This window comes from Sinohyriopsis cumingii, chromosome 17 (genome assembly GCF_028554795.1).
Source record: "Sinohyriopsis cumingii isolate HCF-2022 chromosome 17, ASM2855479v2, whole genome shotgun sequence".
Lineage (NCBI taxonomy): Eukaryota > Metazoa > Mollusca > Bivalvia > Unionida > Unionidae > Sinohyriopsis > Sinohyriopsis cumingii.
Genome location: NC_142977.1, coordinates 55,722,459 through 55,743,878, shown reverse-complemented (window position 1 = coordinate 55,743,878; position 21,420 = coordinate 55,722,459). Strand labels below are relative to the sequence as shown.

The window sequence follows — 21,420 nt, the reverse complement described above, 5'->3', positions numbered from 1 at the left end:
TAGAGCTGCCATTTCTCATGCTCGAAATTTACAAGTTTTTCATCTGTGTCTATATCACTAAGTCATCTAAATTTGATAATTTATAAAAACTAATTGCAGCCTATATCAATATCTGAGCCTTTACCTAGGTTATTGAATCTTTCATAGTTGTGATTCTAATCATGAAAACTTCGTAAGTACTGAATGAAATCCGCGACCGCCATTTTGGAGAGTGGAGATTACGACCCAGTTACTTTAAATAGTAGATATCGACCAGTACATAAACAGTGACCACGTGATCTGACGTAATTGTCATTCACAGAAATGAATGCAGTATCTAATAAGGGGTTTTCCCCGAAGGTGGCGCTACGAAAACCGGCTTAAAATGGCTGATGTTTATAGCAGACGTCAAAAGGCGCTTCTATGGGACTTTTGTAGAAGCGTCAAAAGTCGCTTCGATGCGACTTTTGTAGAGGCGTCCAAAGACGGTTGTATGAGGTAAAGGGTTAAACAAGAAAAGTCCTACATATTCTGTTGTATCACCTGTGACTTATTGTTGTGACGAAGTAATTACTTTAAAGAATTCGCTTAACTAAAATGAATGTTAAGTTTAAACATTAGGCATGTAAATTAAATTTTTTTATACCTCATTAATACAAAAATAAACCAGAACAAAAAGAATAAACCACAACAATTAAAACATCCAGAATTAATTTCATTCCCAAGAATGATTACTATGAATGCTATAACTCCATCTTCTACAGCGCCATTCCCACGGAAGAAACTTGCACAAATGAACATCTGGCTTTAACATGCAGACTGAATTTGATTTCTTTAATAGCTTTTATAATTAATGCATTCTTTAATATATGACAGCAAATTTACAACTCAAGTTACTTTAAATTCTCATTTTTAATAGATCTTATAATGTTCAGCTATTTTCTTCTCTTTTTTGGGGCGGTGGGGGGTGGGATCCCCCAATTTATCTTTTCATATAATTAGTCTGGCCCACCTTCCTAACTAGTTGTACCCGTAGGCTTAGTGTATTTGTCCAAGGTGAATGCTATATGTTACAGTTTTTATTTTGTTTGTTTTCTTGAAGTATTTTTGGGGTATCTTGTATGGGTTGTGCCTATACGCTTTCTTATTGTACATTTTTGTTAATTGTATGTTTTGGGTCGATTCAGATCCCTTTTTTTTAAAAAAAAAAACATTCATTTCCACAACTGTCAGTGGCCTACCAGATAGAGCAATATTATCACAGACATTATTGTGGGTCTTCTTGCAACACTTGTACCAATTTTCAGTTATATATAGTAATAAAACAGCCCAAAACTGCCAGTGTACTACCAAGTTAGCTCACTGATCTTTACAGCCCCGCCAAGTGAGGCAGAAATAAACAACAGTAGGATCACAATGGGATTTAAGACACTGGAAGCTATTGTATCCAGTACACATGTATGATAGTGATACTGGTTATCAGGTATTCTTTTGAGTGGGGCTGTACATTTGAGAGGCCTGAAAGTCATTATTACCAAAAATTAACAAATATTTCTCATTGATTATAAATTACTGACCAAGAATTGTGAGGTTTTCAACGATAATTAATAATTGCAGCTTGCCAAAATATTTAAATTAAACTTCAAGGAAACAATTTTAACATATCTCTACTATGTTGTCAAACATTTGAGGGGAAAAACAAAGAGATCACGCTTTTTATGTTCATTAGACTACCTCAGAAACTAGCTCCGTTAAAACAAAACTGATGAGAAAGAAAGAGAAAAAAAAAAAAAAAAGATTTCTACCGAGTTTAAAGTTCAGATATTGGATGAAGGTCTTGATTATTACATTCCAAAGTCGCATACATCTCACACTGCTGTCGTAAGAGTGGGTTAAATTTAGGAATGAATCTCTCTCTCTTTCTAGTTTCTTTCTTTTTCAACTTGATTGTTGAGAGAGAAAGAGAGACAGAAGCAGAGCAAAATAAACTTTCTAATGTGAACCAAATATTGAGATATTTTTTCTTTCAATGAGGAATATGTTGGGAGTCGACATTCGACCACCCCATACAACGAATGGTTGGTTCCTTTGAAGCTAGCAGTTCTCACTCCTGGCTACAATGCATCACCCAAGATAAGAAAAGGCTTTGCACATGACTAGACTCGTTGATAAACCAAGTGAGTATATAGTTTAAGCTCAATTTAGTGGAACTTTTAAGTTGTTACTAAATGGGATGACCATGTTATAGCACGTATATATCAACATGTGATATATTCTTGTAGAATATTCTCAAATTTGGAAAACTGCGTATTGCTATTTATTCCTCCACACAAAGCTCTAACAAACTATTGTAATTTGGACTATCCGATACATATTACAGTAATCAGCACCAGCTGGGTATGGGACCGCTGTGAGACTGCAGCTATTTAACAGCCACTATATTGTTACATCAACGTCCACTGTTGACAACGAACTTTCCTGGACAAATAAGTTGGTTTGAATATTTGTTTCACTGACATTCTGTTACAGTGATGCAGAGTCGTGATCTTCAAGAAAATTACATATGCTATCTCTCTGCTAATTGGATACAGAATTTGAGTGGTAACCATTAGCAGCATTTGAACCAGTCTCTATGGATTTCATACGAACAATCCTGATGAAGAGAGCACCAAAGTCACGTGAACGTTATCCAATTCCATCACTGCTGCTTGAGTGCTTAGATTCAGCATTGCCTTCACTGATGTTATTAATACCTCTATCTCATCAGGGGAATTCCCATCATTTTTCAAAACTGCCATTGTAAAGCCTCTGCTGAAGAAACCAACACTTGACCATAAACATTTAAATAACTACCGCCCAGTTTGTAATCTCCCATTCATATAAAAAATCTTTGAAAAGGTTGTTCTATCCCAGCTTGTATCTGATCAGAATTCAAAGTCTTTTTAGCAATGTACAATATGCATATTGCCCTTGCCACAGTACTGAAACTACTCTTCTAAAAGTAGTTAATGACATTCTCTCTGCGTTGGATAGCGGAAAGATTACAGTCCTCACCCTCCTTGATTTGTCTGCAGCATCTGACACAAAAGACCACGATCTGTTACTTCACTGTCTCCAGCATGTATTTGTCATTCATGATACAGCCTTACTGTGGTTCAAGTCCTACTTGGTCAACAGGACACAAATTGCATCTACAAATGGAATACACTCCAGCCCAGTTGATCTATGTTGTGGTGTCCCACAGGGGTCTGTTCTTGGATATGTTCTCTTCATTCTATACACTCATTCGCTCTCAAGTGTCATAGATCATCATCCAGTGTCTCATAAAATGTACACTGATGACACCCAAATATACAAATCCAGCCACCCAACTGAAAGTTGATGCTACCATCCAAGGTGTAGAGAGGTGCATTTCTGGTGTGAAATCATGGATGACATGTAACAAGCTGCAGATGAATGATGATAAAACTGAGGCCATTCTGATCACAACACAGACGTACTCATTCACATCCTTTACCTCAAACAATAAATATCAGCAACATCAACATTAAATTCACACAATCAGTACAACATTAAATTCACACAATCAGTACGAAACCTAGGTGTTATTCTGGACAGTACTCTCCCATTGCACCAACATGTCATGAACATATGCAAGGCTGCATATCTTGAGCTGAGATGCATCAGCTTCATTCGCAAATATCTTTCAGTTGATGCCACTAAAACACTTGTTTTCATTAATACTTTCAAGACTGGATGATTTAACTCAATTCTGTCTGGTTCATCTCAATATCTGCTCCAGAAACTTCAAAACACAGCTGCTCGGATCAAACTTGGAGACCACGATCAGAGCACTCCTCCTCGCTGCTCTGTACCCTAACACTAGCTATCCATTCGATCCAGAATCAAACACAAAATTTGTTCTCTGTGCTTCGTTTCACTGATGGACTCTAGTCCAACATACCTATCCGACCTCACCCATGTGTAAACACCAGCAAGATACTTATGCTCCTCTTCTAACAATCGTATACTCATTATTCCCACTATGAAAACAAAGTCATAAGGACAGCGTTCTTTTGCATACCAGAGCCCAGCAATGTGGAATGTATTGCCCACTGAACTAAGACCGTGATCCCATCCGAGTGCTCTCAAAACTCACTTTTTTTGACTGCAAGAACAGACGTCAAGACCTAATGTTTTTGTTTTCAGATTTCATGGTGATTGTATTTGTAATCATAACAATATGTTTTTGTAATCATAACATTATGTTTTTTTATCTTATAGGTGTTGTCTAATGTTGTAAAGCGTTTAGAGTTTCTAAAGATTAGGCGCTATACAAAGTCCTCATTATTATTATTAGCACATGATTAATGATTGGCCCAGACTGGACATCACTGTCCTGTGCCATAAAAATGTGGCATCTGCACAGAGACCTAGGTGACGTGATGCATAAATATATGGCTTCCGTACTACCAGGGTTAACTTTCAGTCAGGCAACAAGAGTAGTGCTACAATGCAAGACACAGCATGTTATTTTTCTTTTAGTGACATGTCTTACTACCCAAATAACGGCCTTGTATAGCCTGTTCTGATGTCGGTCAACTTTTAATGAGTAGTCAACGTTTCAGGAATAACTCGCATTTGGCAGCATATATCAACACTCTTCCACTAATTCATGTGTAATTAATATACTTGATCCTGATAGAATGAAAATATGACACTAGCAAATGGATGCATTTTCATGTTCTGTTGACATCTGAATTTGTTGCAATGCGATGGTAGTCGAGGTATGCCGAAGTATGTTTAAGTAGTTTCTAGTGGGGGATTACTTGTATGAAAAAAAATGTTGCTTACGGTTCCAATAGGCATAATTATTTTTTATTAGTTTCATTAAAGAATATTTCAACTTAATAAGATTTTGGCATTCCCAGCTTTCATCCCTTTCTAGCCAAATGAAATGTGAGAATTTAAATTTATTAGAGAAAAGGAATCAGGTTAAGTAAAGTCTGGCAAAAACATTATTTCGTTGAAGAGCGTCATTATTGGCTGCCAGTTTGTGTGATATTCCTGAAAATGTTACTTTCGTTACACTGTTAGTCGACATCAAAAGACGCTACAAAGCACCAAGAATTTCCTACATGTGACAAAAGTTAAGTACTCCTTTACTCATCTCTGCCATCTCGCCTCTATCCGCATGTATTCAAGTCTTGGGCTCTGCCCATTCGGGCGAGACAGTTTGCTAGCTTCCCGTGGGTAGGTGTTTTTACTCGGGTTCTCCCAGACTTCTTCATCGACAAAGTCTCCATGACGCCATATTTAGCCGATTTGTACTGAAAAATGCCGTTAAACCCACAACTGCTTCAGCAACCTTGGCCAAACATAATAGCTTAAATTATCACGCTGCGCAAAATGTTTTTCATTATAAGTGGCAATATTTACTTGGTCCTAAAATGGGGAATGTCATTCTTTGTATCTTTTTGATCGTAGACCTAACGATGACAAATATTTCAGCATGTCCTTTCTACGGGCCTATTAAATAATCTCCCTAATTTTATGCAGTCATATTCCATATGCTTGTAACTACTGTACAATTTTTTAAAATAAAAAAACCCTGAAAATCGTTCAAACTTGTCTTCACATTCGTGCTTTCAAGCCTCAGATCATTCTACAATGTTCGTAAATTTTTACTGGTTTACATACATGATTATAAAATCACTTGCTACATGAGTACTCGTAGCAATTTACTGTAAGATTTTCCATATATTTTCAACAAATGCAACAAATAAAGACAGATTAAATGTGATTCATTTTTGTTACCTTCAAAGATCTAGTATCTGTTCTTTCTTCTTCAAAATGGCGATATACGCGTCTTTCCGGTTTGTTTCTATTACTTATTGGATGATACTAGCCAATCAAAAACATGGGGAATTTGTTTGTTGTCACATGATAATCAATATGGCGGACGGTAATAGTTTAGACGATAAAGAAGAAAGTGGTGAAATTTCGCAGCAGCCACCTGTTGAACAGGGACAAATCAGCGACGCAGATATTGAATCGATGGTGCAAGAATGTAGCCATGGTCAGTTTCAGCGTAAAGTATTTGTCTAAAGTCTGTTGTTAAATGAAGTCAAACGAAAACCTTGGTACGTTATTGGACCAGTTGACCTTCATCTTCTTATTAGGAATCTTGGTCGCTACATTAGTTCAACAATAGGGTCTAGTTACAAATGAAACTAAAGGCTGTTGACAGTGTAGAGAGGCTTCATAGGATGGGATGGGTTTGGTATTTCAAAATAGCATGAACAAGTCGTAATAAGTGGAAAATATTACATTAGTAACTTTTGTAACAAACTGTACCTGTCAGTAGAACGTGCAGGTATATCCCATATTCTTACAATATAAGACAATTTTTTGTTTTAATGCTATTACATAATACCCAAATAACGGGCTTGTATAGTGTGTTCCGATGTCGGTTGACATTGGAACAAGTAGTCAAAGTTTCAGGAATATCTTGCACACTTGGCAGTCCATATCGACACTCTTCCACAAATTGATATGTAACTAATATACTTACTGTGTTGTTTTTACCCTTGTGATATGAAAATCTGACACTAGCAAATGGACGCATTTTCATGTTCCACTGACATACATTTTAATTTGTTGAAATGCGACAGAAGTTGAGGTATGCCGAAGTATGTTCAAGTAGGTTTATGTGGGGGATATGTTTCTTAAACGAAACAAAACGTTACTTACAGTTCCAATAGGCATAATATATTTTTATTAATTTCTTTAAAGAATAATATTTCAAATTAACCTGATTTTGGCATTCCTGGCTTTCATCCCTTTCCAGCCAACTGAAATGTAGGCCAACGAAACTTGAAAACAGGTCCTTTTCTTTTGTGAGAATTTGAATTTATTAGAGAAAAGACATCAGAATAAATAAAGTCTGACTAAAACATTATGACTTTAATTTGTAGAAAAGTGTCGTTATTTTATTTGCCAGTTGTGTGAGATATTCTTGAAAATTTGACTTTTGTTACAATGTTAATCAACATCAAAACACACTACACAATGCCGTTAGTTAGGCAGTAAGACCCTGACACCCAAAACAAAAATATCATCATTGAGGTCTTAAATGTAGGACTAGTAAAACCTATAGCCCTAGCCTGAAACACTGTATTTTCGCTTTACTTAATGTTTACTGTGCTGTTGCTGCTTACTTATAATTTGTAAAGTTTCAATGTTTTTCCTTCTTTCTATTTTTATACAAAATCTTTGTCAATCGAAGCCTTTTTAACTATAAATAAAACAGAATATGGTGGCTGACACCAAGATTAAAATACCATGGGGGAACAACTCTATATTATCGCAGTATGTGCCTAACTTATAATAAACATAAAACACAACTTACATACGAGAAGAAATGTCCACGCTTATACTGGCATAATATTTACACGATAAATGAAAGGATCCAATGATAAAATCAAACACTTACATAATTTAAGTGTAAATCCATGAATAACATTACCAATTAAAAGGACCACTCCGGTGGCCTAGTGGTTAGAGCATCCGCCTCTGATGCAGGAGGTCACGGGTTCTAACCTTGGTCGAGTCGTACCAAAGACTTACAAAGACGGCACTCAGCATTAAGAGGTTAGTATTAAGTGTCAGGATAATGTGACTGGGTGGGACATCATGCTACATGTCTGTAGCAGGATGCCCCAGTGCTAGACATCACTGTAAACTGTCACACTGCAGACATCATAGCGATATGACTAAAAAAATGTAAAGCTATGTTACAAATCTAAATCACATGCTCACAAATTGAAAGCAATTATTATTTAACTTTATATGAATTTTAAATGCAATGTGGGCAAAGAAATGTAAATATATAACAACTAATATTAATATTGTTATTGAAATATTACTGATTTCAAGAAAGTTTAACTATTATTATATTCTTGTTTACTAACAAAAGTTATGATTATAAGCAACATGTTGCAAATTTTGTCCATATTTGCTACCATGAAATGAAATTGTAACCTTAACCTTGCAAGGATATGTATGTCACCATCAGTATATGACTTCTATTCATCAAACATCAGATGATACACTGAATATATTTCATAATCAAAGCCAGTGCAGGTACAGCAAGTTTGACTGGAGTTTTGTTATATGATGATCAACGTAAATGCATGCACTTTACAAAAAAGTTATATTCATTCTTTTTCATTGTAAACTTGTAAAAAATGTTGACATTTTAAAGGAAATTGTGCTGCAAGATACTTTTGCCCATACTGGCTACAGCTTTACATCTGTAAACAACTGTTAGATGGTGAATGTACAAAATTAATTCTCACAAAAGAAATGGAATGCGATGGAAGCCATGAATGCTGAAATTGGGTTGAGTTGAAGTATATTTGTCTAATGAAACAGATAATTATTCATTATTATGGAAGAAAGCATTTAGATAGCTTAGTTTCGTTTAAGATTCTTATCATCCTTTTAACCGATTTTGGCATTCCTGGCTTCCATCACATTCCAGCCAACTGAAATGTAGGCCATTGGAACTTAAAAACATGTCCATTTACTTGTGTGGGAATTTGAATTTAGTAGGAAAAAGACATCAGAGTAAGTAAAGTCTGACTAAAACATAACTTTAATTTGTAGAAAAGTGCAGTCATGGACTGCCAAGCATGTGAGATATTCCTGAAAATTCGACTTTTCATTCCAATGTTAAACGACATCACATTCCAGCCAACTGAAATGTAGGCCATTGGAACTTAAAAACATGTCCATTTACTTGTGTGGGAATTTGAATTTAGTAGGAAAAAGACATCAGAGTAAGTAAAGTCTGACTAAAACATAACTTTAATTTGTAGAAAAGTGCAGTCATGGACTGCCAAGCATGTGAGATATTCCTGAAAATTCGACTTTTCATTCCAATGTTAAACGACATCACATTCCAGCCAACTGAAATGTAGGCCATTGGAACTTAAAAACATGTCCATTTACTTGTGTGGGAATTTGAATTTAGTAGGAAAAAGACATCAGAGTAAGTAAAGTCTGACTAAAACATAACTTTAATTTGTAGAAAAGTGCAGTCATGGACTGCCAAGCATGTGAGATATTCCTGAAAATTCGACTTTTAGTTCCAATGTTAAACGACATCACAACACTCTATACAGCACCGTTATTTAGGCAGTAAGACCTAGACATTGGGATGGGGTCTTATGTAAACTGCATGTGGCAAACATTATAATGAAATGTAATGGAGGCTGGCTTGTTGGTCTTCTAACCAATACAGCCCTGTGAGAGGTATTATATGCCATATACAAAATATAGTTTTGGTCAGTACTTTTAGAAGCAAAAAATATTCCAAAACGTGAAATTTATACTGTCAGATGAGGTCTCTTCCATTGTTTACATTTCACTTGCTGGTCCATTGTCAATTCACAGAATATAGTTTTGTAAATATTAATCCGCCAAACTTGATATCTTCCAAGTTGTATAATTTTCAGCTGAGCCAGATATCATACAGTATTATCAGTTATTCCTTCTTAATACCAATCAAGGATACAGTCAAACATGGTTATCTCAATTACGTCAGGAGTGTCAAAACATTATTGACATAACTGTGTCCCAAGATATCAAGGTTCATAAAAATGGGTAACTTAATTTTAGAGATATCCTTGACCTTCATTCCTGTCATACTCTTAGGCTTACTGGAATGTTGCCAACAAACAAGTCATTGATACAAGATTAATTACCGTTTTATTTGTATTTAGTTTTATTTTAGTTTTACTTTATTAACAGGTGTTGTGATTTCACAACATTTTTGACAGAATTCAGACTTAAGCTGTACATAGTACAGAATATAAAATGAACAGTGTTGTTAATAAATTACTCACATCTGGGTACATATATATATATGAAATAAAGGTATTATATGTACTTTTTTTCGAGATAAATGGGTCCAATTCCACAGTAAATGTATATTTTGCAGTTATCATTATCGTAGTTTGAATATTCCTCAATAAATAAAATAACTTTAACTCCTGAAGAAATAAAAAAAAGTTTAAACTTATCTAAACCTGATCACCCCTATGTAAGTGAATGGATTTGCTTTTGTCTTGCTGATGGGAAATAAATACATTAGACATACCTACAGCTGCCATGAATTTAAGGAAAGATATTATTTAATGGAAAATGATATACTGTAATTTGTTGCTATGGGCTGAAGACAGAATCAGAATAAAACATAAAATGTTAATTAACATCCAGCCTCAACTAATACATTATAATAAATAAAAGAAATGATTGGTTATTGGAATGCATAAATTTTATATTTATAATTAAGACATAAAAGGGTTTTTGACATAACAGGGGTCAAGATAAGCGGGGAAGAATTAGCTTAGCAAGGAAGGTTTGGGGAGGGGGAACCAGACCAAAATGCTTGACATATGAGTTTTCGAGATAATTCAGATCGAGATAAATGGGTTCAACTGTAATAAAACTACCGCTATGAACAAATTTACTATGTATGTTATCATATGTATGTATGTATGTATAAAAGATGCATTATATTTCTTCATAATGGTACATATATTGATTTTAGTTGCAATTATGAGAACTGTTGTAGTTGTATGTTGTGTTTACACTAGTGTTTGAAAACACTTTTAACATAATTAGGTAAAAAGTACAGTTATGGGAAAGAAAATTTGTAATTGTATGAAAAATAAGAATTGGTCTGTTAAGTTAAATGAGAAATTGTTTGTAATCATGAATTCTAGACAAAGTGTAGCATAAAATGGTGAGATTCAGTGAGTTTAACAAATATACACAGAAACTTCACTTGTCCCAGAATCTCTTGCCTAGGTTCATTGAGATATTTGTCAACAAAAAAAGAAAAATTATATGCTGTAAACAATATTTTTATATCTTCAAAGAGTATATTGTTAGTTTTTTTTTATTGTCCAGGTATCTTATATCTACTATTTCTTGCTCTGATATGGTATTTTCAATATTTCCATCAGCAGGAATGGAAAGGAATTTGCTGGAATTGAGAATTTCACTGATTACTTTCGAGGCTTGATCAGTTGAGAGAACAAAGTGTGATCTAACAACAAACACCAAGTTTAACACCATTTTTCTGTTTCCATATCAGAAAGTGTGTTTTCATTGTTAGGTTAGTATCTCAAAGAGAACTCACATTTGATTTGCTTTTCATTTCATTCTCATTTGGTTTTACAATGTCCTTTCTTAGTGGAGTGTCGGCAACTCTAACATGCTGGCTAGTGTCTTGCATAGACAACTGCACAGGTTTAATGATGTCCAAAACTGTCATGAGACTTGCATGATTAAATCCTGTAATTTGTCAGTTCTACTGACAAATACACTAGATGAATTTCAAAGATATACCAGACTGGAATAATGACTTCAAACAATGGGGAATTATTTACCCAATGTAGCTGAAAATTTCTTTATCTCTGTGTTACGTCTTATTTGGCATTGTTCCTGCCACATAATCTGGCTTATCTTTCTTTCAACCAATAGTTATCATCAAACTCAATGGCAGCCATACCTTTTATGAATTTATGCATCCACTTTCAAGTTAATTTTCCTTCCCTGAGTTTTCCTGATGACCTTCCTTGAAAAATTAATTTTAACTCATTTTATTGAAATAGAAAAGATCACTTCTTTGGACAACTAAACAGATAAAAGAGTTACAGATCATTACTGTAATTTTATCAATTCAAAAAATGAATGGACTTGTATCATAAAGTGCCTTTCATTAATTTCATTGTATTGACAACAGGTGATGACTCATTAGTATCTGGGTTGAGTAAACACAAGAAAACTAGGTTGTTTAAAACACTGCTAATTGGTAATATCAGACTTGTTTTATTTGAAGTGATTTGATTGGCAGATAATTTGTTCATTCAGCTCAATATGCACTCAAATAGTAAAAGAACTCATGTACATGTGTCATTTGTCAACAAGATTCTCCACGGTATTATCAAAGTTGCAGTCTCAGTCCTAAAAATTGGAGTTCCACTAGTTTATAAATTAGATTGCTAATTATTTGTGAAATATTTAGTATTATAATTTTAAAATTAAAAAACAAAACAACTATGGCATTAAGAAACAATGATAACTGTGATACTATAACAATGATCACTTACTTTACCTTGCCATTCTTTATTTTTGTGTAGCTTGAAGGAATCAAGGAAAATATTACATTTTTTTCAATATTAATTTGGGGCCCCGAGTGGCCGAGTGGTCTAAAGCGCTCTCCATTACGGATCACTGCCATCTCATCGCAGCTGTGTTGGTACGAGTCTCGGATTCGGCCAATGTGGGTATGTGAGAAAGCTTTCCAGTAGCTTCTTGAGGGTCGGTGGTTCTTTCCGGGGATTTCCTGGGTTCTTCCTCCACCATTAATACTGGCCGCCATGTATAGCCTATCGTGTACTGAAAAATGGCGTTAAACCCTTCAACAACAACAACAACAACAATATTAATTTTTCTAACTGAATTACATTTCAGACTATAAATTTGATAAGATAGTAACAGAAGAAAAACGGGGCAAAATTCCATTCACTATATTCACTGCATCTTTAATCAACGCAGAACAACATACATGTACTATGTTTACTTTTTTCTTAAACAAACTTCAAGGAAATTACACCATTTATTTTGACCATGTATTTCATATGAGCATTGGTACCAACCACAATATCATGGACCCTACATTCATAAAGACTGCTATGTGTTTGCATGTCAAGGAAATTAACTCAGTCATATAGCAAAAGTCAGTCGCTATGACCTTTCACATACTTGAGTAACTTTTGTATTTTCAGTTATTCTTCAACTAAACTCCCCTCCTCTATGTGGGTTTGATTTTTAGGCTCAGCTTATGTGGGTATATGAGAAAGTTTGCCAGTGTCTTCCCATGGATTGGTGTATATATAATTTATTGTTTTGCATTTCAGAATACAGTGATTTGTTGAACACGATGGATCAGATAAACGACTGGATGAATGACATTGAAAAAAAGAATGACAACCTGCAGTCCCAACTGAAGGAGCTGCTGGAGTCCAGTCGAGAAACCAGAAAAGAGTTTCAGTCATCAGAACAATCTGAGAGTTCAAACAGCCAGCCAGAAAACAACGTACCTGATATAAGCATGAAGGATGATGCAACACAACATGGATGAAAGTAGTCATATTTGTGTGGCTAAAGTCATAACAACTTGAATTGAAATTCTATATAAAATCATATAAGGATTCTTAAAGTATAATTTATATAGATGTATCCTTATGTCTAATCAGATTTCTAGTATAATGGGGAATATATTAGATAGTATTGAGATGTAAGTTCAGGAACCATGCTGGACTTGTATTTTGGGGTGAAGTGACTTCTCACTTCTTTCTAAATAGAGCAAACGTGATGGAATAAACAGGAGAGTGGGTAAAAGCTTGCATTTTGTTATATCAATAGAAAGCTTGTAACCATCTGGTCTGGCTGAAATGATATTAAAATAAACAAAGTACCCATCACACTTTATGAAAATAAAGAAATTCTATCTCGAGTCTGAAATACTGGTACATAACTTAATTTAATTGGTAACCCTGATAACTATTTCCTAACATTTTACTGATTTTTATCATTAGCATTTCATCAGATCAAGGGACCTGGATAGCTTGAGTGGTTTACACACCTTACCTCTGAATTTTAACTTGATTCTTGGCAAAGTAAATGTGAAAATGTGAGAAATCTTGCCAGTAGCCTTCCGTGGGTCAGTGATGCTTCCTACAGTCTTACCAAGTTGTCTTCACCATTTATAATTTTATAACTTTTATTGTCCAGATTGCCAAAGGATACAACATTTGATTTTGGGGTCTCACTCAGTAATTAACTTTTGTTGACACTGTGGATGATGGAATGACTATAACTTCATGGCAACAAAAATTACAGAATCAGCAAAAAAACTTGATTGCAAAGGAATTTTCTAATGTCTATAAACACAAGTCTCAAAAACATGCAATAATTACAGTTTTGGGTAAGAATATCAGTAAGTTGGATTAGGCAAAGGTGATGGGGGAGAGGGGATCTATGTACCAGAAATTGCAATGGTGAAGTCGAGTTAACTTTCCTGGTGTGCTGAAGTGAACAGCAAATATTCCACTGGACTTGCCACCTAGCATGGTCCCTGGTAAATTGTACTGTATATAGTAAAAATGTTTAATGATACAGATACAAGCTATTTATACTTATTGGCAACATTTATTCCAGCCGATATTTAGACAGAAAATATTTAACTTCTTGTCTACAGCCACAACTCAAAGAAATGTCAGTTGTTATAAAGAGCTATGAATGAACGTTGTATCCGTGTATTAGAAAACAATATGTGGTGGATATCTATGTTAATAATCAGCATCATTATTATTATTATTATTAATATTATTGATACTATTGTTTCACCTGCTGAACAATAGTGAGAAATAGTTATCCCTATTCTGCTAACAACATTAATGTTAAAGTTTTGTGTTAGTGAGTTTTCAAGTCAGGTACATGGTTACATCATTACTTATAGTAATTGAGACAGTTGCATTCAGCTTTTCACAGTCGGTTTGGTCCAGAACATTAGTCCATGACTTCATTATTTTTGGTCCAAAAAAAGTTCCATGACTTAAGTCTCTTTGGTCCATAACAGTGGTCTAAGACTATCAAAACTTTGTGTCAGTAGGCCAAGAGTTCAAGTCCCACATCAACATGACTGCTAAGTTCACTGCTGTTGGTACTGTCTCACTAGCTACTGGATAGTTCCGGTACATCACACAATTTAAAGTGTGTACCAACAAACAATATAAATTTGGAAAGTTGGGCCTTCCTGCAGAATAATGCATTTATTGTATAACATTGGTAGAACCATGGAAAGAATGGTGCATTTGTAAAACTTGGATAAATACATAGTATTTCTATTCTGAATAAAGGTTATATCTGACTTTGTATCAAGATCGTTCAGCAGTTAACAGATGGGAATCTAACATTTAGCCAAGTCATTCACTTACAGTGGAAATTGCTGTGATAGTAATTCCATAGAGATAAAGAAGAATGGTTTAAAAATTCAAAGAATTCAATCATTTTAATGCAGATTTGTGCTTTTATTTAGATAGGTATATGAGTCGCAAAAAAAGTAGTTAAAGGTACAAGATGCAAAAAGCCCCTGGAGAAGACCTATGTAGGCTGCATTGTCAGTTTGGTCTTGCCAGTGTTGCACTATTACGCTTTAAAAAAGCTAAATGGTTTGGTCCCAGACATAAGGTTTCAGTTGATATTAAATGGATGTAACAGTCCAGTATAGAAATTTAGTTTAGAAATGTCAAAATCTTTGTTGATCACTATCACTTCAACATATTAAATAGATGTTTAAAGAAGGCAGTAAACCAGAAGTACCCAGTGCCTAAATTGTGTAGTCACCATCTAGCAATCAAGGGCATTCACTATGGACAGCAGTAGAAACATAAGACCCAAGTCAAAAACTCCAAATTAAAACACAGAATGCAGTTTGTAATTTTGGTCAGCACCTGCAGAAAAGATACTTTTGTTTACATTATGCATATCTGTATTCTTAACCATAGATATGCATGCAAACAAGATTGGATAGAGTACTTGAATAGTTTTTCATTTTTACTTCACTGTGTGTCAGTATATAATAAACATCTTAGTATTCAAACAGCAATACCAGTGTGCAATAGGAAGAAGGGGAGCATACATTTGTGGCGATATAAACAGTAAGTGTTCACATTATAAATCTACTTTTAACGTAAAAGCCAGTGATAAGGCAAACTGCCTTTACACACTGATAACAGTATGTTCTTTTTAGACACATATGAGGAATACAATTTTTTTTTCTCCAAAATGTTTGTCACATCAATCAAAAATGGATTTTGTAAACTTTGAAGAATATGGAAAGAATAAATTCTTTATCACTCATCAACAGTCATACATTCTGATATTATTTTTGTGTTCATCTTACTCCCATGATATTTAAGAGTTGAACTACTGTCATGTGAGACTTGCATTTCTTGTTTTGTAGTAACCTTCATATTAAATAATACTGGCTACGTAATACATTAATTATTGCATATTTTATATTTTCTTATAATTTTATCCATTTTATTTGTGAAAAAAATGTCCACATGCATTCCATATTGTTTATTTCATGAGGTTGGTGATCTTTTTTAATGATTTGTTACAAATTGTTTTTGTTCTTTACAAATTCTTCAGTCTTAGATTGAAGAATATAAAATGCAATATTCATCATTTATTTCAGAAAATGCAATTATGTGTGTATATCATCTTGCAATGTTAATACCACCATTGAATTTTTCAAATGGAAGATTAAAAGTATTTTAGCAGTTTATTTTATGATTTAAATTCAAATAAAAATATATATGTAAATCTCATTCGTCTCTTCTTAATTTGTTTTGTGACATTAATGTATCAATCAAAGCATACATTTAACGTAATAATTTCTGACATGACGACTGTTATTTTTGCTGACAGATGCACTCAACCTCTCAAATGGTCTAAGTGGTTAGAGCATCCACCTCAGATGCAGAAGGTCACGGATTTAAACCTCAGTCGAGTCATACCAAAAACTTATCCAGAGGGTACCAGCAGCTGACTCACTTGGAGATAAGCATTAAGAGGTCAGTGTTATGACTGGTTGACCTGGTGTCAGGATGATGTGGCTGGGTGGGACATGATGCCACATGTCAGCAGCATGATGTCACAGTGTTAGACATCACTATAAACTGCCACACTGCAGATATCATAGCAGTATGACTCGGATTGTTAAGCCTCTGTTAAAAATTAAAAAACAGACTCACTGATATACTTGTAATAATTTTCATATATGTAATGTGTAATAACACTTTGCGATGGCACAGATGATATTATTATATGTCATACAGTGTTATATGTCATACAGTGTGGTATCCAAGTGTATTTCAGAGTCATTTCACTACACTGTGGTTTGGTCAAGTAATATACTTTGCACAATAAAATCTTACATTTGTGCTTATTTCAAGGTACACATTTGATAGAAATTATCGTTTCGTAAATTTCATTTGAATGAACACTTTTGTAAGCACTCCTAACGAGTGGTCCCAATATTTACCAACATCACAAGGCTGCCGTTTACCACATTTGGAAAGACAAGATTCTATTCATAGCCGTTTGGAAGAGGAAATGTTTTAGAATTCTAGTAAGTAACTCTTTCCTCATGGATTATGTTGTTCTAGTCTAAAATGTATATAACAAAACCTATTTTAACAATTTGAACCATCAATTAAAACATCGCATGGCTGCTGTTTACCGCATCTGGAAAGACTATCAGGTGGTGCTCAGCTGTTTCATATTTTACAGAGGGTTAGAATTTTAAAGAAATAGAATTTCTCCGGCTTTCCTCACTGGTTATTCTGGCTATTTAAAAAAATGACCTTGTATATATTAGGTATAGTTCAAAGAACCTTTAATTCCCTTTATTTTGGTGTATGATTGATGGGTGTAATGTGGGTTATAGAGTATACAGCTTGGCCTTACTCCAGATGTGCACCTTTCAAAAAAGTGCTAGCTCCACTTGGTCATTTTCACTTCCTGAACTTTAGAGGTAAATTGTTTAAAAAAAGAGTCAATAACTTTTTTTTATACATTTTATACATTTGGTAATTCATTTACTGCACTTTCAGAAGCTAGCATTGTCTAGTCTGGCAAAATTAATTTTCCCTAATTTAATAGCTGCTATGGATAGTGTACTTTAGGCTAATTCAGGCTGATTTTTTAGCACAAGGGAGCAGTCGTTTTAGTTAGCAGTGTACTTATATCATGTACAATTTCCAAAGAAATATCATCCACATTACATTAATGTAGCATAGAGGTGTGCCAGCATTCTCTCCATTGTGCATGTTTTAAATGCAAACAACTTCACCTTACATACATCACTCTCTCAAAAGTACATAATAACTGGTAAGCGCCCACAAAGGAAGGGTAAGATAAAGTTAGAGAGACATGGATCACACATAAGTAACACGTCGTATCAAGAGTAGATTGGTCGAATCTGTGAAAGTATTGGCCATGGTACAATGAGTAGACTTGGTCAATGACCCTATTGATAGTGGCCATTGCCTCCCAAGCATGATTATTGGTGCATGTCTGCAACAACATCACGAACCAGCTGCGACGGGCATGGAGAAGATTTGTCTGCCCTAAAAATCAGAGGAATGTACATATAAACAGCTACTACATTCTTGTCAAGTGCTAGGAGATCAGTTCCGAAGGCATATTTTGCCTTAAGTCCATCTCTTCTTCCTCATCAAAATCTACCTATTCTTTAGAGCAGTGGTAAGGGTGTAGGGCATTTTGAAGAAGCCAACACTGTAAAAATGCCCTTGATGGCGGCTTGAAAGCTTAACTTCAGTCAGTTACATGGTTAGATCTGAATAAGATGTGAAAGACGGCAGATTTGAGTTCTGTCGCACTCACTTTGCGTCGAAGCCCAAATGGATCTACTTGCAGTGCTATTTAAAACATACCAGGTGGTATGGAGACTCAGTTCCAACCCTATGAAAACATCACTAGCTTTCTCTTGTGGAAAAGCAGTGAACATACGTAAGTCCGTCACTGCCGACCGGTCAATCTGATTAAAATCAGATCTCCACTGTCCTACGTGAAAATCTGATGACGACTGCTTAAGAATCATGTTCTGGTGATATTTGAATTGGAAATGCAGCTTTCAAAAATCTGAACATGAATCAAATCGTCTCCAAATACAAAATATAAGATTTCATCTGTTTGGTTGATAAAGTTAGCAATTATGGTAATAACATAGGTTACCAGAACATGACCCCTAAGCAGTCGCTGTCAGATCTTCATGTATAACAGTGGAGATCTGATTTTAATCAGATTGGCTGACTGGTTTGCCCAGTGAATTATTGGGCTGGAAGCTGGCGGTATAGAAGATGGTCCGACTATCACTAGTACTGGCTACTCCAAACGCCTGGCTGGACGTAACAGATTTATCACTGAAATCTCCGTTAAATAATGGGCATGTTCTTGACAGTATGGTTGGATGGAAATCTGTCACTATGATCCCCGTAAATCATAGTTGGCTGGACCGAATCGACAAAAAGGTCCCCATATTGGAACGGCTGGACGGATGGTGACTGTGCAGTTTTAATATGCATTGGATTCAGTGTGAACAGCTTGTGGTCGGCCCATACGCCGACAGTATATAAAACGGTCTGGCAATCACCGGTACTGGCCGTACCAAAGGCCTGGCTGAACGGACAGATTTGTAATTGAAATCTCCAGTATAGTAATCATAAGATGATGACAGATCTATCGCTAAGATCCCCATATGAACTATTTGGCTGGACTGCTGGTGTCAGGTGGATCATTTGGTGATGCTGGTAATGGTACAGTATATTTAAAGTTGGATTTAACAGATGCGGCATGAACCCCATGCATCCTGACTTACAGGTCTGAAGGCCATGCTTGAACATGCGGTGAAACTTTCGCCCCGTGAGCTGCCTAAAATTGATGAATACTGCCACAATGAATCGCTATTGCCAACAACAAACCATAGCTTGTCTTTCTTGATCTATTCCATCTTTCCTTCCCTTCAATGCCAAAATGACAATAAATCTGTGCATTTCATGTGTAAACATTTCTCCTGAAACGACACAAGAGAAAACAAAGCAAAGATTAGCAAATTAGTAAGTGACTAACTACCTAGTAGCATAATTTGGTAAATCAGAATAAGACTAACTAGCTAAAACAAGCTCAGACTTTCACTTCGTATTATAGGTGCTGCGTATCATAAACAGTGTCTATATAGTATAAACAAAACAAGAGTCATCGTAGACTTCCATGCTCTGAAATTGCATATAAATCATTTAAATTGACATTCTGCTGAAACAACACAAATTAAAGCAGAAACTAGTAATGTTATTAAATTACTAAGCTGCTAAATCACTGTTGCAGCTAACAGGGCAGTGAAAGTGTCGTATCAGAAACATATGGCCCTGTTGTGAACTCATGCACAATACAGTCAATAAGTAAACAATAATTCTATCAAATCAGCATGAATAAACTAAGCGTAAATATCAAGCATCATTTCAGAATTTCGATAAGAAGAGCTATGTGATGGATGGATTAAGCAAGCAAAGTCATAGATACACTACCTCATAATGACATTGTATAAGGTAAACAATAGCGGTGGGAAGGTGGTATTAAAAGACGAAATCCCAAAAAGGTGACAAAATCATTCACGGATTGGCAGATATTGGTAAAATAATGCATACAACCTGCATTAGATCAATAAATCCCCACAATGAATCCAAAATAGGCGTTGGATGGGCCCATAGGCACATATAAACGGCTGGATTGTACGATATGCGGTCTGTACAAAAACTAAAAACTGGCGACACCTGGCAGTGCAAAGGGGAGGTAATGGGCAAGAGTTACCATCCCTTGTCTATCGATATAGACAGGGAAAGATGATTTTTCGTCTTCGAGTAGGGCTGGATTTGCAAGGTGGCAGGCTAATATTCCTAACACAATGTGATTGGGGAATGTATTCAAAGGAGAAACAAAAAGTTATAAATTCTTCAAGCAAAGAAAAATCAACCAAATAATACTGACTTTACAGACGGATGGTGGATGCAGAAATCCAATGGATTTGGGATGGTATATTGATACAGTGTTGTCTTTGGTCAGTGAAATCTTAAATGGAGGAATACCTGGGATACATGCAACTACCTAGCTGCAACAAAGGAGGTAGTATGGTACTTTGGAAGTTTTCTCCAACAGATACTAATTCTATACTCTGTCTGGCATGGGAAAATGGAAGGCATCTTTTTTGTCTTTATGGAAAGGCTAGATACAACAGTTAGTAAGAGTTAATGTGATTGGAAAATATATTCAATAGAGCAACTGTTTTCGTTGTTTCAGTCCAAATGACCTTGACTTTTGTCCATTTAACCAATAAATGATAAGATGTCTTCCTTGATTTATATACAGGACATCCACAAAAATTGGAAATAATAAAATCAATCAATCACACAGAAACAATTTTTCTTCAGCGAGTCTGTATGATATTTGATATTTTAACCCAAAAAAAAATAGGTATCTTTCTTATGTCAAAATCTAACCATTTACAAAGTTATTGAGTAGAATCAGTTCTCCATCTTTCAGTCCAAGTGATCTCGACCTTTGACCATCATGTGTTGAAATCAATAGGTTTCTTCATTGCCCCAAATGCAAGTTACTTACAAAGTTTGGTACATATGGTGGACAACTGTATAAACATAGCAGGAACAGAAATACAGGTGGACAAAGACCTTAATATGCTGAATGTATACAAATGGA

General features: G+C 35.1%; 3 protein-coding genes across 3 annotated transcripts in view; 1 reads left to right on the top strand and 2 right to left on the bottom strand.

Annotated features, from left to right (window-relative positions):
• LOC149778800 (spliceosome RNA helicase DDX39B) overlaps positions 1 to 5,876 on the bottom strand; it is a 30,781-nt gene extending 24,905 nt beyond the window's left edge. The window contains exon 1 of the mRNA XM_089939554.1: positions 5,797 to 5,876. The gene's annotated coding sequence lies outside the window, so the exon portion shown is untranslated. The remainder of the gene's footprint in view (positions 1 to 5,796) is intronic.
• Positions 5,877 to 5,928: 52 nt separating this feature from the next.
• On the top strand, positions 5,929 to 16,454 carry LOC149778799 (bublin coiled-coil protein-like). The gene is made up of 2 exons (XM_089939553.1): positions 5,929 to 6,058; positions 12,975 to 16,454. The coding sequence occupies exons 1-2, from the start codon at positions 5,935 to 5,937 to the stop codon at positions 13,196 to 13,198; spliced, it is 348 nt and encodes a 115-aa protein (XP_089795679.1). The 5' UTR covers positions 5,929 to 5,934; the 3' UTR covers positions 13,199 to 16,454.
• Positions 16,455 to 16,592: 138 nt separating this feature from the next.
• LOC149778798 (suppressor APC domain-containing protein 2-like) overlaps positions 16,593 to 21,420 on the bottom strand; it is a 36,546-nt gene continuing 31,718 nt past the window's right edge. The window contains exon 7 of the transcript XR_016415546.1: positions 16,593 to 19,723. The gene's annotated coding sequence lies outside the window, so the exon portion shown is untranslated. The remainder of the gene's footprint in view (positions 19,724 to 21,420) is intronic.

Excerpts from the sequence above, each read along its gene's own strand:
- LOC149778799 (XM_089939553.1), top strand. The coding sequence starts at position 5,935 with ATGGCGGACGGTAATAGTTTAGACGATAAAGAAGAAAGTGGTGAAATT. Across the intron at positions 6,059-12,974 it reads GGTGCAAGAATGTAGCCATG|AATACAGTGATTTGTTGAAC; the intron begins GTCAGTTTCAGC and ends TTTGCATTTCAG.